Source organism: Odontesthes bonariensis, chromosome 1, assembly GCF_027942865.1.
Source record: "Odontesthes bonariensis isolate fOdoBon6 chromosome 1, fOdoBon6.hap1, whole genome shotgun sequence".
Classification (NCBI taxonomy): domain Eukaryota; kingdom Metazoa; phylum Chordata; class Actinopteri; order Atheriniformes; family Atherinopsidae; genus Odontesthes; species Odontesthes bonariensis.
This window is the reverse complement of record NC_134506.1, coordinates 46025140-46040554: the sequence shown is the minus strand read 5'-3', so window position 1 is coordinate 46040554 and position 15415 is coordinate 46025140. Positions and strand designations below refer to the sequence as shown.

Genomic DNA, 15415 nt, shown 5'->3' with positions numbered 1-15415 from the left:
GCCACAAAGGATTATTTCTTGGTTTTTGCCTCCAGACTGCTCGACAAGTTGAAAGCCATGTTTAGAGGGATTGTTTGGGATTGTTAAGTGGGCCACTCCAATTGTTTAGGCGAGCCGGATGTGGCCCGCGTGCCGTAGTTTGGGGACCACTGCCTTAAAAGAAGCCTGAGCGACAGCTAAATCATCAGTACTTATCCTGCTCGACCTATCGGCTGCGTTTGACACTGTCAACCATTGTATCCTTTTGTCCGTACTCTCTTGCGTGGGCATCACAGGGAGAGCACACTCCTGGTTTGAATCATACCTCACTGGTGGTCATTCAAAGTATCCTGGCTTGGTCACACTTCTGCAGCGCACCACCTCGCCACAGGGGTCCCCCAAGGCTCAGTACTGGGACCTCTTCTCTTTGACATATACACCACCTACTGAGAACGACTAAGGTATATGTACCATCCAAGTATTAGTTCAGCTTCAGTAGCCCGTAGGTAACACAGCAAGCTGGTTATCATGTTGTACAGACTAATCCTTTGTAGCTTGACCTACTTTGACATGTTGGAACTGTGCCGATGCTAGATATTCAAATAGTCTGTATTTTCCAATATAAATTAAAGGGAAACTTGAACTAACTCACTTCTGAACATGATTGCTCCCCACATTCAGTCGTTTTGCCTGAAACTAGTTGGAATCGAACAGGGTAGCAAATGGACTGTACTTGTATAACGCTGTTCTAGTCTAAGTGACGATTCACACTACACGCCACATCCACCCATTCACTCATACAGCACGTCTTAGTCCATACAGGCTAAACGCTACTTTCTTCTACACATTCACGCACCAACGCATCGGTAGGCAGCGTGGGGTTCAGCCCAAGAACGTTTTGACATGTGACCCGGAGAAGGCGACTACTCTTTCGGTGGTGAGTGTGATTTTTTTCAGCAGCCATTACAAGCAAGGGTTCCTTGTAAGAATTCCTTCCTCAGAGAACCTTAGAAATGGAAATATAAGCATTACAGGATAGTGACCAGGACGTTTGGGAAGTCTGTTTCTTTGCCAGGGAGAATAACACCTGAACTGGCAGTAAATACAGAGCCTATCAAACACATGAACGAGCAGTGATTCCGGTTTATTTCTGCTATGACGAAGCTTTGTTCAAATTCAGCAGATGGTAAAACACACAAAGAAAGATGAAATCATTTAAAAACAAAAAAGAAATGTTCTCATAAATAAGTTTATTAGTAGAAAACATTTTACAAAAAGCATTTTCTCTCTTTTTTCTAAGAGACCCATTTCCCAACTTTGACCAAAACTATGCAATTCAGTATACAGAAATTTCACAAAGAGGCTATAAGCCAAACTTCAAGGAACTCAACAACATTCCCAGCCATCCCATCACTGCAACAGGTTTGCTTCCTGATGGTATTGTGAGAAGACAGAACAGCTTTAATCTTAACTACAATGATTGACAATTTCAAACCAATTGTTACAGGTTTGCACTTTGAGAAATCTAAATAAAATCAGTTTCAAATCATAAATCATTTTATTCAGAACAGAACAAAAAAACATATATCAAATCCTGACAATGAAACAGGGGCTGCACAGCTGGGTTTGTCTGCTCAAGCTAATGCCCCCGCGACCTGACCCCCGGAGAAGCGGTAGATGGATGGATGGATGGATGGATTGGTGAGCTATGTAATCATAAAACGTAAGACAAGTCGCTGTGGGACAAATGCTATTTAATGTGAATTTTAACTGCAGAGCGGCTTTGAACAGCAGAAGATGAACCAGCAGCAGACAATAAAGACAACATCATTTGACAGTTAATAACCAAAAGAAGACCGACACTCATTTGAATTTGGAGCTGACTCCACCAGGTTTTAGAGCAGACTCAACTAAACTCTACAGCAGAGATCTTTTGTCATTTGGATTAATGGGTTTTCAGAGTTTATCCAAGCCAGCCCATTGGTGGCACCCACTGTTTGGCAACCTGTGTTCATCATGCACTTTGACCCAGTGTTTGCACAGTTTGTATGATCAGGATTCCCCAAAACATGACCTATTTTTGTTTTGTGATACACAGTTTGTCTGTTCTCTACAGTCCAGTGTTGTATAGTAACAAAGTAAAAATACTTCACTACTGTACTTAAGTATATTTTGGAATACTTTGTACTTTCCTCGAGTTTAAATTTTTTTTGACAACTTTCACTTTTACTTCACTATATTTCCGAACTTAATTGCATACTTTTACTCCGATACATTTTCATTGTTCGGTTTAGTTACTTGTTACAAAAAAAAAAAAAGAGAGAGAGAAAAAAAAACGCAACAGTGTTTTGACCCCATGCATGTTCTGCCTGCCCGAAGACGTGGAAATTCTCTTACAGAAACTCCCCTTTTTTAGGTTTTAAGGTAGTTTTACAAAAAAAGGTCTTCCTCTTCAGCTGCCAGATAAGCTGCAGTTTTCTCCTATTTTTTTCTTTAAATTTTGTTTATAATGATGGCAATAACAGTAGCAGCCTCTTGTTTCATTTTTTTCTTAATGGTGTAATGTACGCCTCATTTTCAGCACTGACCTTACTTGAAGAAGAAAAACTTAAAGGTTCACAAAGTTTGTATTTTCTGTCTAAACCTGGTCTAAATTTTGCCTGCACTTGGTTGTGTGTAGATTTTAAGTGTATTTGACCTTCAAAGTTTACCAAAATATAAAAAATTTAATTCAAACTGCATTTGCCTTGTTTACTTTTTACTTATACTTTTCATTACATTACTTAAGTACATCTATTTTTACAGTAATTCTCATACTTAAGTACAAGACGTTTCGGATACTTTAAGACTTTCACTCAAGTAACATTTCAGTCAATGACTTGGACTTATACCAAAGTCATATTTTGGAGGGGTATCTATACTTTTACTTGAGTGTGAGATTTCAGTACTTTATACAACACTGCTACAGTCTATTGTGAATAAAAGATTCGAATATGAGCTTCTTAAATCATTGCATTCTGTTTTTATGTACATTTTACACAGCGTCCCAGCTGGAATTATAGTTGTTCTCTGCATCTATTAAAGTCATTCACATTATTTCTTTACAGATGTTTCAGGACTGCAACTTTTTACCTGTGTGACTTTTCATGTGCTTCCGCAGATCACCACTCTGTATGAAGCCTTTCCCACATGTTTCACATGAGTACGACTTCTCACCTGTGTGAAATTTTATGTGAGCTTTTAAGTGACTGCTGCATCTGAAAACTTTGCCACATGTAGAACATGAAAACGGCTTCTCGCCTGTGTGGATTCGCATATGGATTTTAAGTGTTGACATTTGAGAAAATCTTTTCCCACAGGTTTTACAAACGTAAGGCTTCTCGCCTGTGTGAGTTCTCATGTGGACCAACAAAATACTATTATTCCTGAAAGCTTTCTTACATATTTCACAAGAATATGGTTTCTTACCTGTGTGAATCCTCATGTGGACCAACAAACTATTTTTTTGTCTGAAAGCTTTCTTACATATTTCACAAGAATATGGGTTCTTACCTGTGTGCATTACATAATGTGCCCTCAACTCAGAGTAACTCATAAAGGCTTTTCCACAAACTCCACATATTACTCCCTGGTCACCTGTGTCGGCATTAAACTGACTCTCATTGATCACATCGTTACTGTGATTTATGTTTCTCCCACGTCTCTTATGTGGCTTCAGCTTTGCATTTTGAGTTGATTCAGACTCTTCATCTCTCAAGTTTTTTTCCATTTCTTGTCTCTCAGCTACAGAGGAGTTCTGAGAGAGGAGCTGCTCACTGGTTAGTTCACTTTCCTCATGAGTAGGAGTCACCAATAAGATATCAGTCTCCTGTTTCAGTTCAAGCCACTCTTCCTCTTGAGAGGTGCAGCGTTCCTCCAGCTCTTCTTTAAACTGTGGCGGTTCTGGTTCCTGCTGGTCCAGACTGGAGTTGCTCTCGTGGTTAAAGAACTGCTGGTCAGTAAGAATCTCCTCCTCTTTACAGACATATTGTTGTGAGATGTCTGGGGGAAAAGGGACAAAACCAAAGGTTAATAACTCGATGACACATGAATCTAAGATCTGACGAGACGTGCTCGTACGCTCTTCCTGTCCTTTGAAGCGCTCTGAGTGGCAGGTTACAGGAATAAGGTGCATGAGCAGCCAGCACAGCATGCCGGGTCATTCCTCAGCTCCAGAAGGACGATCATTCGAACCATCAAAAGAGATACAGTGATCTCATTGATAACTGCTTTTAGCTTGATTGACAATCAGAGTCTCAGATATCAGGTTCTGTGCAGGTAACATTTATATAGAAGCCACAGGCTGGTTTAGATCATGCTTACTGTGACAGACTGCATCAAGACAGCCTCATGACACACAAACTAATAAATAAAGTAAATCAAAGTAAGAAGACACAAAGGTTTTGTGAAAGCTTTACTTATTCCTTGAACTCATTGATTCATCCTCATTGATCATTCGAACCATCAAAAGAGATACAGTGATCTCATTGATAACTGCTTTTTAGCGTGGTGGGGCGCGGTGAGGCGCATGCCGCCGCGCGAGTTAAAAAAAATCCAACTTTGGCGAAATATTCGCGTCAGACAGCCTATCAGCGTTGAGATTCTGGACGACAGTGACGTGGAGACAGATGGACAGGCGCTCCGCAGCTGAAATGGAGTCGTGCCTGTGACATGCAGATGGGACTGCAGATGGAAATTAGCTTCTAAGCTACAATCTGGTGCAGGTCATCTCTTTACTTTGTAATTAATGTACTTTGCACATGGTCCCTGACAAAATAAAATAAAAAAATTAAATCACCGATTTCAGGTGATCACGGCACCGTAGCTCCATTTCAGCTGCGGAGCGCCTGTAGTTGGTGTCCTGACGAGAGATCACGGCACCGATCCTCCCGAGCGGGTCATCAAACTGGGTCCTGGGGAGCCTGAAACACCGCTGGAAGCGGCCGCCATACAGACGCAACTCCTGGAGAAGGCGATGAAATTATCCGAGCTGAGTGCGCCTCCGGATGATGTCACTGACCCAGACACAACGGCGTGTGCGTTTCAGACGAATCTCAGACTGCCACAGCAGGTACAAGGACGCGATGGTACTTATATCAGCCATGGTTGGTGAGAGAATGAAATGGATAGCCCCTTGAGCTATTCACTCGTTTTTTACTATTCATTCAATTTACACCCGCGGCAACACTCGCACCGCGTCTGGTGTGAACGCACCGTAAAGATGCCTTGCCTTGCCTTGCCTAAACTTCGTTTAAAACACATCTGTCACCTCCAAAAGCTTCATTGTTGGGTTTGTATCAGTGGGGACTGAACTGGAACTCAGAAGGCTCAACATTGACCGTCAGCTGTTGCACGCTCAGCCACCTTCACATAAACACCAGCAAAACAAAGGGGGCTGTGACAAGACTCCCACGGGAAACTATCCCATAACACATCAGTAAACCGGGCGCTGTGATTGGTTGCCACTGCTCCAGGTTGGCATCTCTCTCTATGAGTGTGTGACCCTGTGCGTGTGCATGTGTGTTCAACAGGTGCCAACCTGGATGGGTTAAAAGCAGATAAATTTCGTGTATTCCTAAATCTTCTTTCAGTTCTTATCCTGCTCGATCTGTCGGCTGCGTTTGACACTGTCAACCATTGTATCCTTCTGTTCATACTCTCCAGCGTGGGCATCACAGGGAGAGCACACTCCTGGTTTGAATCACACCTCACTGGTCGGTCATTCAAAATATCCTGGCTTGGCCACACTTTTGCAGCGCACCACCTTTCCACTGGGGTCCCCCAAAGCTCAGTACTTGGACCTCTTCTCTTTGCCCTATACACCACCTCACTGGGCCAGATGATCCCATCACATGGCTTCTCATACCAATGTTATGCTGATGATACCCAGCTCATCATATAATTCCCACCTGACAACCACACCGTCTCAGCACCAAACTAAAACTGTTTCTCTGACATATCAAAATGGATGAAAGCCCATCACCTCCAACTGAACCTCTCTAAAACTGAACTGCTTGTCTTCCCAGCCAAACCAACCATACACCAAAGCATGTGCATCCAAACTGAATCTCTATCTCTTGCTTCATCAAAGGTAGCTAGAAACTAGGGTGTTGTGATTGATGAGTAGGCTAAGTAGGCTTGCTGCAGGTTTAATTTCACTGTGTGATAACAGCCCTCATTGAAACTAGTTTCAGCCAAGAGTGGACAATATTTTCTCTTAATCTGTGGGAGGGGTCTGCATGACCCAAGTTCTTTTTAGTCAGCCCAGGTAGTGTGTTAGCTCAGTGTGTGTTTTAACTTTTGGAGGGACTGTGAACTCCTTGATTCATCCAGAAGAATAAAGTAACATTTTTCTTGTGTACCAAGCTGCTTTTTTCTATATTTTAGAGGTGGAAGAGTACAAGTACCTCGGTGTACAATAAACAAACTGCTCTGGTCTGAAAGCACAGAAAGGACAAAGTGATATTATCAGATATCATCAGCCCTTTTCCATGATATGGTGTGCTGAGGTGGTCAAAACTGAACAAGCTGGTCAGGAGGCCGGCTCAGTCCTGGACTTTCCTTTGAACTCCGTGAGAAGAGGATGGGAGCCAACCTAACATCAGTCATGGACGGCATGTTCACCACCAACACGACACTGTTGGAGCTCTGAGCTTCTCCTTCAGCCACAGACTGATGCAGCCGCAGTGTGAGAAGGAGCACCACCACAGACCAATCATCCCCAAAGCAGGAAGAGTTTCCACCAGCAGCACAATGTGAAAACTGTTATCCATCGTTCCTGTTTGTCTGCTCAACCTTTGTCATTTCCAGACAGTAGTTGCTGGATAATAAACTGGAGTGGTCTGCCAACATAGAAGCAGTGTACAGGAGGGGCCAGAGCCATCCTTCATCACATGATGTGCATGTTTTATCACACTGTCACTGAGAGTGCACTGTTCTATGCTGTTGTCTGCTGGGGGAGTTGCACTGCAGACAAAGGCTGTAGGCGCCTGGACAAACTGGTGAAAAAGGCTGGTTCTGTTGTAGGCAGAAGGCTGGACCCTCTCAGTGCTGTGGTGGAGCAGCGGATGAGGAGGAAGTTAGATTCTGTTCTGGAGAATAAGAAACATCCTCTGCACAGCATCCTGGCAGGACAGAGGAGCAGCTGCAGGTCTGAGAGGTTCAGGAGGTCCTTCGTCCCAACAGCCATAAGGCTTTTTAACAGTGACTGCTGACATTTTCTCAAATTTATTTATCATTATTATTGTTTTAATATACAATCGTTGTAAAAATTCCTTTTTTCTTAGCTACTTCACTAATTTGAATTCTCACACTGGGGGATGAATAAAGTATTTTTCTATTGTATTTCCAACATATATTCCCTGTAAGCTGGTTGTGTCATCAACAGATTGTTCCGTCTATAAATGTCATTCCCAGCTTGTTCAGCCTCACATTTTCCTTTCACCCACAGACTGTGTGTGTAACACCATCTTCAGATTATATCTGTGTGTAAGTATTACTGTACATGGTGCTGGTTTTGAGTCTGTTTTCTGTGATGCGGCTGTAACATGTAAAACCCCCTGTGGTGATGAATAACGTCTTGCTGATTCATTATTAAAGTTTTAAAGATGCTTTACCTTTCGCGGTGTTACGGTGACTCTCTGACATGGAAGAGTTGTCTCCATCGTTACTGTGACGCCTCTTCTTTGGCCTCAGCTCTGCATTTCCAGTTGATTCACGCCCACTTCCTTCCTGATCTTGGCTCTGATCTTGGAGCTGGACATTTGTTGGTTCTGCTTCACTACGGTCACTTTCCTCATAAGTTAGGGTCACCGTAAAGTTATCAGTCTCCTGCTTCAGTAAGAGCTGCTGTTCCTCATGACTGGTGCAGACTTCCACCTGTTCCTCTTTAATCTGTGGAGGTTCTGGTTCCTCCTGGTCCAGACTGGAGTCCTTCTCAAGGTTAACAGGAATCTCTTCCTCACAGAGATAATACTGTGGGAGCTCTGGAAAGACAAAAGGTCACAAGGAAATGGTTATTTACACCATCACTAAATAACAAAGACTGTAGTTATAAGTAAGGCCCGACCAATATTCAGCATTTTGGGGATATCGGCATCGGCCACACTTTCCATAAATTTCCACCGATAAGTTTATATCATTTTCACAACCAATTTTGCAGCCGTTTCGTTCTGAACGCGTCTTCTGCTCTCGCCACTTTGAGTTCATGAGCATTGCCCCGCCCGTCACAGCATCTGATTTGTTTGGCACACGGAGTACAACCAATCAACACGCAAGGCTGCGAACGGTTTCAAGGCGGCCGCGGCGCAAGTGGGGCCACGGTGGTGGCAGTACTGCCTGAAGCAGAGAGAACAAACTCCCTTAAAGGGAGTTTGTTTGGAGATATATATATATATATTTTATTTTTTTATTTTTTTTAAATATGCACAATGATAAAACAAGAAAATACATTTATTAATACAAAGGCCAAAAGAACGTGCAGGAGAGCAAAGGAAGCCCAAGGGCTTATATACCCCCCCCCCAATACAAAACACTAAATTATATCAACCAATAAAAGAAAAGAAAAGGCAGAAAAGAGGAGGAGACAAGGAAAAATACAGAGAGAGAACAAAATCACAATTTCATTTCAATTGAAATTTTGCCTGGACAGAAGATACCTCACCAAACTAGACAAACATTTTGTAGGAGGATAAAAGCTTGCCACCTCTGTCTAGGGACTTCCAGAGCTGGGAACCATGGAATTTGATAAAACATTTATGTCTGGAAGTTCTACAAAGAGGTAAAAGAAGGTTGTTCTGACCTCTTACTGAATACGAGTGAATATCTGATGATAACAAGAAGAACGTATGAAAAGTGCCTGGAATGTCTTGTTTACAATGAATGAATTTAAACAGAAACAGAGATGTTTGAAGCATATTAATAGAAAAAATTGACAAGAGTCTGAATTTACTGAATAAAGGTGCAGATGGCGCCTGATTTGTAGAGTTTGAAATCATTCTTAAGAATCTTTTCTGAATTAGGAGTATCTGGTTAAGGTAAGAAGAATATGAGGCACCCCAAGCAATATTATATATATACGAAGCCTTATCCCCTGCAATAAGTCACAAACACACCAACGTTGCAAAAGCACGGCAGCACAACGTCTTTATTAGTGTATACAGCTAGTGAAAATGGTCCATTTGATCTGTGTAACGACGCAAACCTTCAGCTCACGTAAGGATAACCAGAATGACGGCGAATACTCCTCACTGAAACGGCTGTCCATAAAGCAGTCTCAGCATAGTGTACGGTCATTTTTAAACCCCCACATGGACACGTGAACGTGTCTGTAGTTCTACACGAAAGGTGGACTGAAAGCCATGGTCAATGAAGACCAAATAAAACGTCTTTGTGTTTGTTCCTGAGACTAACCATGTGTTAGTGCAAGCCTGCTAGCTACTTGGTAGCCTGCTGGTGTGAGAGCCTTACTCGTTCCGTAAGGACTGGTCACCCAGCACGTTAGAACCAACGGTGATTGGTCGCAATGTCCCTCTTAATTAACTTTAATAGAATTACGTTTTGGCCAGTCGCTGCGTTTCAAACATCTGGAGTAACATCTTGTTACGGGTAGCCAGACAGGCTGTCACACCACCACCAAGTAGCTAGCAGGCTTGCGCTAACAACCATGGTGTTAGGTGAACAACTTCATGAAGCCGTACGCGACGCGACTCAGGTGAGGAAAAAGCCTCACTGGACAACACGCAGAGCAACTGTGCTTCCTCCACTACAACATTATCCTGCTAAATTGGCAATATTAGGCTTGAGAATGGGCATTAAAGCATCCTAATGTAGATGGTTCATTGTCGAGTTGTACAGGGATGTTTATGTTTATTTTACGGTTTAAAAATGCTATAAGCAGCTCCCTACACTTGATTTTTAGTTCTCAGTCAGTTCATTTTCTATTACTTCTTAATATAAAAATAGCATATATTCAAGTATTCTCATAGCAGGGAGTGATTTATTTCTTTATTGATAATTATGTATTTATACTATTATTTTATTTCCCGTTTTATTCCAAGTTATGTTTGGCTTTATTTTACAAATGCTGCTGGCAGCTCCCTGCACTTTTCATTTTTACAATTAAAAAGACTTAATGGATATGAAAGTTTGTGTCAGTGTGTGCTATTTTTAATTTATCGTGAATAATGTTTCTATTTATCGGTTATCGGCCTCCCATTTCCATAATTATCGGTATCGGCCCTGAAAAAACCATATCGGTCGGGCCCTAGTTATAAGTAGGGATGAACGACATATATCGGGCCGATAAAATATCGGCCGATTTGGGGGGAAATTAGCCATTTTTATCGATCCGATATGAACATTTTTCAGATAAAATAATCCGATAAATAAAAGTTTGCAGATGCCGGCTGTTTTATTCAGGTCGAGTAGTCGAAACACTGGCCATGGCGCACTGGTTACGTGATTTACTGCGCCGCTGCCAGGACCCAAGCTAATACAACATGTCATCACCAGCATGGTGGTTTTTCTCGGTGGCAGAAGATGACAAAACCCTTGCAGTTTGTAAAACTTGCTCAGCAAGGATTCCGAGAGGAGGAAAGAAAGCGTCAAGTTTTAACACAACGAACCTCATAGCTCACCTGAAAAGCCGTCACCGTGGCGAAGCAGTATTGAGTGAGTATGAGGCTGCAGCCGCTAGCAGTGCTAAAGTCAAGGCAAGCGCTACAACAACAACCCTGAGGGTGGATGTCCCAATTCAACAGGCATTTGAAAAAAAAGTTAACTCTTTCCAAGAGACAGTGAAAAGGCGAAAAACATAAATGATAAAGTTATGGAGTTTATAGCGCTTGATGATCAGCCTTTTTGTGTTGTTGAAAACCCGGGTTTTCGTGCGTTAATTGCATATTTGGAGCCACGTTACACACTTCCAAGCCGCCGCTTCTTCTCGGGTGTGTCCCTCGGATTGTCGCCACGCACATCCACAACCTGATCGACAAGAACGGAAAACACGCAAGTTTTACAACGAACATATATGGACATCAGATGTTAGCCCGGTCAGTATGCTAAGCTTAACGGCTCAGTGGCTGGATGATGACTTTAACATGCAAAAAGCAATGCTGCATGCACAGGAGTGCACCGGGTCGCATACAGCGACAATGATTTGTCAAGCTTTTGACACCATGCTAACACAGCGGAGCATTAAAAAAGAACAAGTGCATGTTGTGATCAGAGACAACGCACGTAACATGAGAAAAGCTATGGATGAGTGTGGGCTTGCTAGCTTGGGCTGTATGGCTCACACATTCCAGCTAGCTGTTAATGAATCTGTATTGAGCCAGAGGAGCATCCAGGACTGTGCGTCAACTGGCAGGAAGATAATAGGTCATTTTAAACATTCCCAACTCGCCACCTCTCGTCTGCAGAACTTGCAAAAACAGCTTGGAACGAAGGAGGCGAGGCTACAGCAAGACGTGCCCACTAGGTGGAACAGCACCTACTATATGATGCAGAGTTTGATGGAGCAAAAGAGGGCCCTGGCAACATCTGCTGTGGATTTTGAGTTACCTGCTTTTTTGACCACACATCAGTGGGCTTTAATTGAAAACATGGTTACGATTCTCAACCCCTGTGAGCAGCTGACAAAGGATATAAGCTCAGCCTCAGCCACCACGGCTGATGTTATACCTTCCATTCAAGCTTTGAGACGCCTGTTAAATAGGCCAGCTTCAACAGATCCTGGAATTAAAACCTCTAAAGCCTGATTCTTACTCGGCGCAACCTCGCTTTGACCCATTCTTACTAGCTGGTCGCAAATGGCGCAAACGGTCACGTGACCCAAAATTCCGCCACGCCCCCCGTCGCAAGCTAAAAAATCCTCACGCGTCGCAAGGTCGCGCACACAACTTTTTTTCTGACTTCGCGCGAGCTCAACCGGAAACAGCTGACCAAGAGAAAGGAAACATGAACACTGCAGAGACCGCGGTGACCGAGAGGGTGCGCCTCTACAAACATCTGTACGACACGTCTATGAAGTTACACTGCAGCCGCTTAGCTCTGAGATACATATACAGTTCTACACCCAGAGTAAATTCATTCCGCATCAGATGTGCCAGCCTCTGCTGACGTGACACCACAGGTGGCATTGTGTATGCTTTCTTCGTATGTTTTTCTTCGTCCGGTTCTTCAGCTTGTTTCCTCAACAGTGACGCCCGCTGGTCTGGAGAGAACTGCAAATGTGACGCATTCTCGGCACAAACTGCGCTTATGAGCTGAAGGAACTGTGAAGGGGCTGGCGCTTTCGATGACGTCATTAATGGTTCTCGAGCCAGAACAGTTGCGCGGTTGCGCCGAGTAAGAATCAGGCTTTAGAGCACCCTACTGCAAGCGGTAGAACAGCATTTCAACCACATTTACACAGAGGGCTTGTTTTTTCTGGCTACTATTTTGGACCCCAGATACAAGGACTGCTTCTTTGACCCAGAAACAAAAAGGGAAGCAACAGAAGTTTTGAAGGACAAAGTACGAGGTGTAGCATCAGCTGAAAAGGACAGTGAAGAAGAGCCAAAGGAGAAGAAAACAAAGGAAGATGACAACAACAATGTTTCCCTGCTGACAATGTACGACGAAATCCTTCAAGAAAACAGCTCAAAAGAGCTGAACCAAAGGCAAACAGATCAGCAGGTAATTTATCTATTTACATAAGGCTTTGGTAATCTCTAAGAAGTAGACCAAAACATAGTGTCTCATATATATTGTTTTATATATATATGTATACTGTTATTCTTCTATTTTAGATCCAAGCCTATCTCTCAGAGCCCACGATTCCTCCATCTCAAAGCCCCATGGACTACTGGAGAAGCAACAAAAAACGGTTCCCAGACCTTGCCTCTCCTCTCCTTGCACAAGCATAGACAGTGAACATTTGTTTTCTGCAGCTGCAAATGTTATTGATGAAAAACAGAACCGAATTGGATGTGAGAAGGCAGAAATGCTCCTTTTTGTTAAGAAAAATCTCCCACTGATGCCCTCACCTAGAAAATAGAGAATACAATGTAGACAGTGACAAGTGAAAAGATAGTTTAGTTAAGAAATGTTGAGATAAAAAGAGAAAATCATCTCATTTTCCATTTTGAACTCAAGATGCCTTGATGCTGCCTGATGCAGTCTCATATTTTTTCGGGGGAGGTTAAGAAAGATATGTTGAGAAGAAAGAGGAAATCACAGTTTTCATTTTGAAGCAAAGATGCTTTTATGCTGTCAAATCAGGAATGATTATGTCAACCTTTAGTGGGTAATCAACCTTATTTTTGAGGTTGCATTTTTATTTATTAGATAACATTTTTGTAATTGAGGTTGACAAATGTCAATGCATATATTTTATTTTTTAAAAATACTTGACCTACCTCCACAAATGCCTTTACAGATAAACCCCATTGTTCTGTTAAATATTTCAAGGGCTGCACTTTACCTTACATGCACTTTGTCTTAAAGTGGAGTTGTGACTTTTGCTCTGTTATTGTTATTTATAGCAAATGGCAACATATTTTTGTAATGACATGAAAAAAAATAAACATTTAAAGAGCCAAAAACTTGTTTGCTGTTATAGATAGGCCAGAGCAAGTAAAACATCAGTTTTCCATCTTAAACAAACTGCAGATTATATTTAATATAAAAATATGGATATATCGGTATCAGTGGAAGTTTGTCATATCGTGCATCACTAGTTATAAGTAATAAAAAGGGTTCCACAGATGTGAGGGTGAAACTTAATGTGAATGAGACTAATTATTTAGGTGCACAGATACGAGAAAGTCTTAAGTTTTAACCCTCTTAACAGCAGAGAATCAACAATCAACTGGCTGGTGAGCAGAAACGTAGGTTTGTTAGCTTGTTTCAGTTACATCAGATTTACATAATCTTTTAATTCTAAGGTGCTAAGACTTTATCTTTATTTCTGACCCAGTTTATGGTGATCAGAATACCAAAAAAAGCAGTAAAATGGCCCTGTTTTCACAAATCAGAAAAAGGTTTCACAAATCCCAAACAAGGTTTTAATGAATCTATAGCCTCTTTAGAATAATTCTATCCAGATTTGAGCAGTGTAAGTAATGTAGTTTCCATACAGGACCTTGTTCTGGCCCTTTATGCCCACTCCTTTAATTCGTGAATCGGAGGCCAACTTCAGCGTCGTCTGTGTGACGTTATCAGTCTCTCACATGGTTGTGGAGGAATCTTGGCCCACTCTTCTTTCCAACGCTGCTTCAGCTCATTGAGGTTTGCAGCATTGGTTCATGCTCAGATTATTATGGGTGCCAATGCCGAAGGCATTAGACACACATATTACTCTGTTGCCAGACTCTTATTCTTCCGTTTCCATCATGAATTTCGGCGCGTTACTAGTCTAGCACCGATGGTCCGACCAGCATAAAAAGCACAATACTGCGTGCGCAACGGCCTCGAAAAAGTGGGAAAATGCATTGAAAAGCACATTTTGAGCCCAACAGAACCGGAGCGGAGCTCAGAGCTGCAGCCCTGTTCCTCCACACAGCCTTACTTACCCACTCTGTGGAAGTTTATTTGCGGTTTCCAGCTGATATCCAGCAGTCTGCGCTGACGGCCGATCTCTTCCTCGTACTGGACGATGGTTTTCTCAAACTCTGAGAATATTTCTTCGGCGGCAGCAGTTAGTCGCTGGCTGATAAACTCTCTCAGATGCTGAACTGAAGACATTGTTGCTGCACACACTCAGATATTCAGCTCAGACACGCTAACACACCGTCCAGCAGCGGAGTCCCACACAAAGAAAATTGGCGGCCGGCTGCGGTGTTTGTTTCCGGGGTCACAGGGTGGAGTTCCGGCCCAGAGGTCCTGGCTGCAGACCTCCACTGTCAGACCCGGAAATGCACGGCGTACATTTCAAAATAAAATCGCGAATGCACTTCCGGTTGAATCGTTTTCCTCACAAATTAATTACTTAGTAAACAGTATGACATAAAATCTATCAATTCCCGGTCTATCTTATATATTGTTTTTATTTGTAGTGTAAACTTTTGTTTGGTAAGTGCACATTTTCTCTTAAGCTATTACTCATATTCATAAGCCAACATCTCATAAGATGCCATAGGCCTATACATTTTATTGTGTACTATAGAGTACGTCACTGCCGTTTCATTATCATTTCATTTTGACTTTATTGGACTGCTCTTTTTCTATGCATTTGTTTCAATTAGTTTTTCTGTTGTATTTTTTTTTTATTAAAGTATTTTTTGGGGCTTTTTATGCCCTTAATGTTAGGACAGTTCGAGAGAGACAGGAAGCAGGGGACAGAGAGAGGGGAAAGACACGCAGCACAGGGCCGGGCGGTGCGGGAGTCGAATCGGGGCCAGCTGCAGCGAGGACT

General features: G+C 42.5%; 1 protein-coding gene across 1 annotated transcript; it reads right to left on the bottom strand.

The window, feature by feature from the left end:
- Nucleotides 1-1270: 1270 nt before the first annotated feature.
- Nucleotides 1271-14809, bottom strand: LOC142382515 (uncharacterized). The gene is made up of 3 exons (XM_075468465.1): nt 14574-14809; nt 7635-8003; nt 1271-4020 (listed from the first exon to the last, which is right to left on the bottom strand). The coding sequence occupies exons 1-3, from the start codon at nt 14743-14745 to the stop codon at nt 3092-3094; spliced, it is 1470 nt and encodes a 489-aa protein (XP_075324580.1). The 5' UTR covers nt 14746-14809; the 3' UTR covers nt 1271-3091.
- Between the last annotated feature and the right edge of the window lie 606 nt (nt 14810-15415).

Coding starts and splice junctions, on each gene's coding strand:
- LOC142382515 (XM_075468465.1), bottom strand. CDS start 14,745: ATGTCTTCAGTTCAGCATCTGAGAGAGTTTATCAGCCAGCGACTAACT. Junction 8,004..14,573: donor AATAAACTTCCACAGAGTGG/GTAAGTAAGGCT, acceptor TTGTCTTTCCAG/AGCTCCCACAGTATTATCTC. Junction 4,021..7,634: donor TCACCGTAACACCGCGAAAG/GTAAAGCATCTT, acceptor CTTTTCCCCCAG/ACATCTCACAACAATATGTC.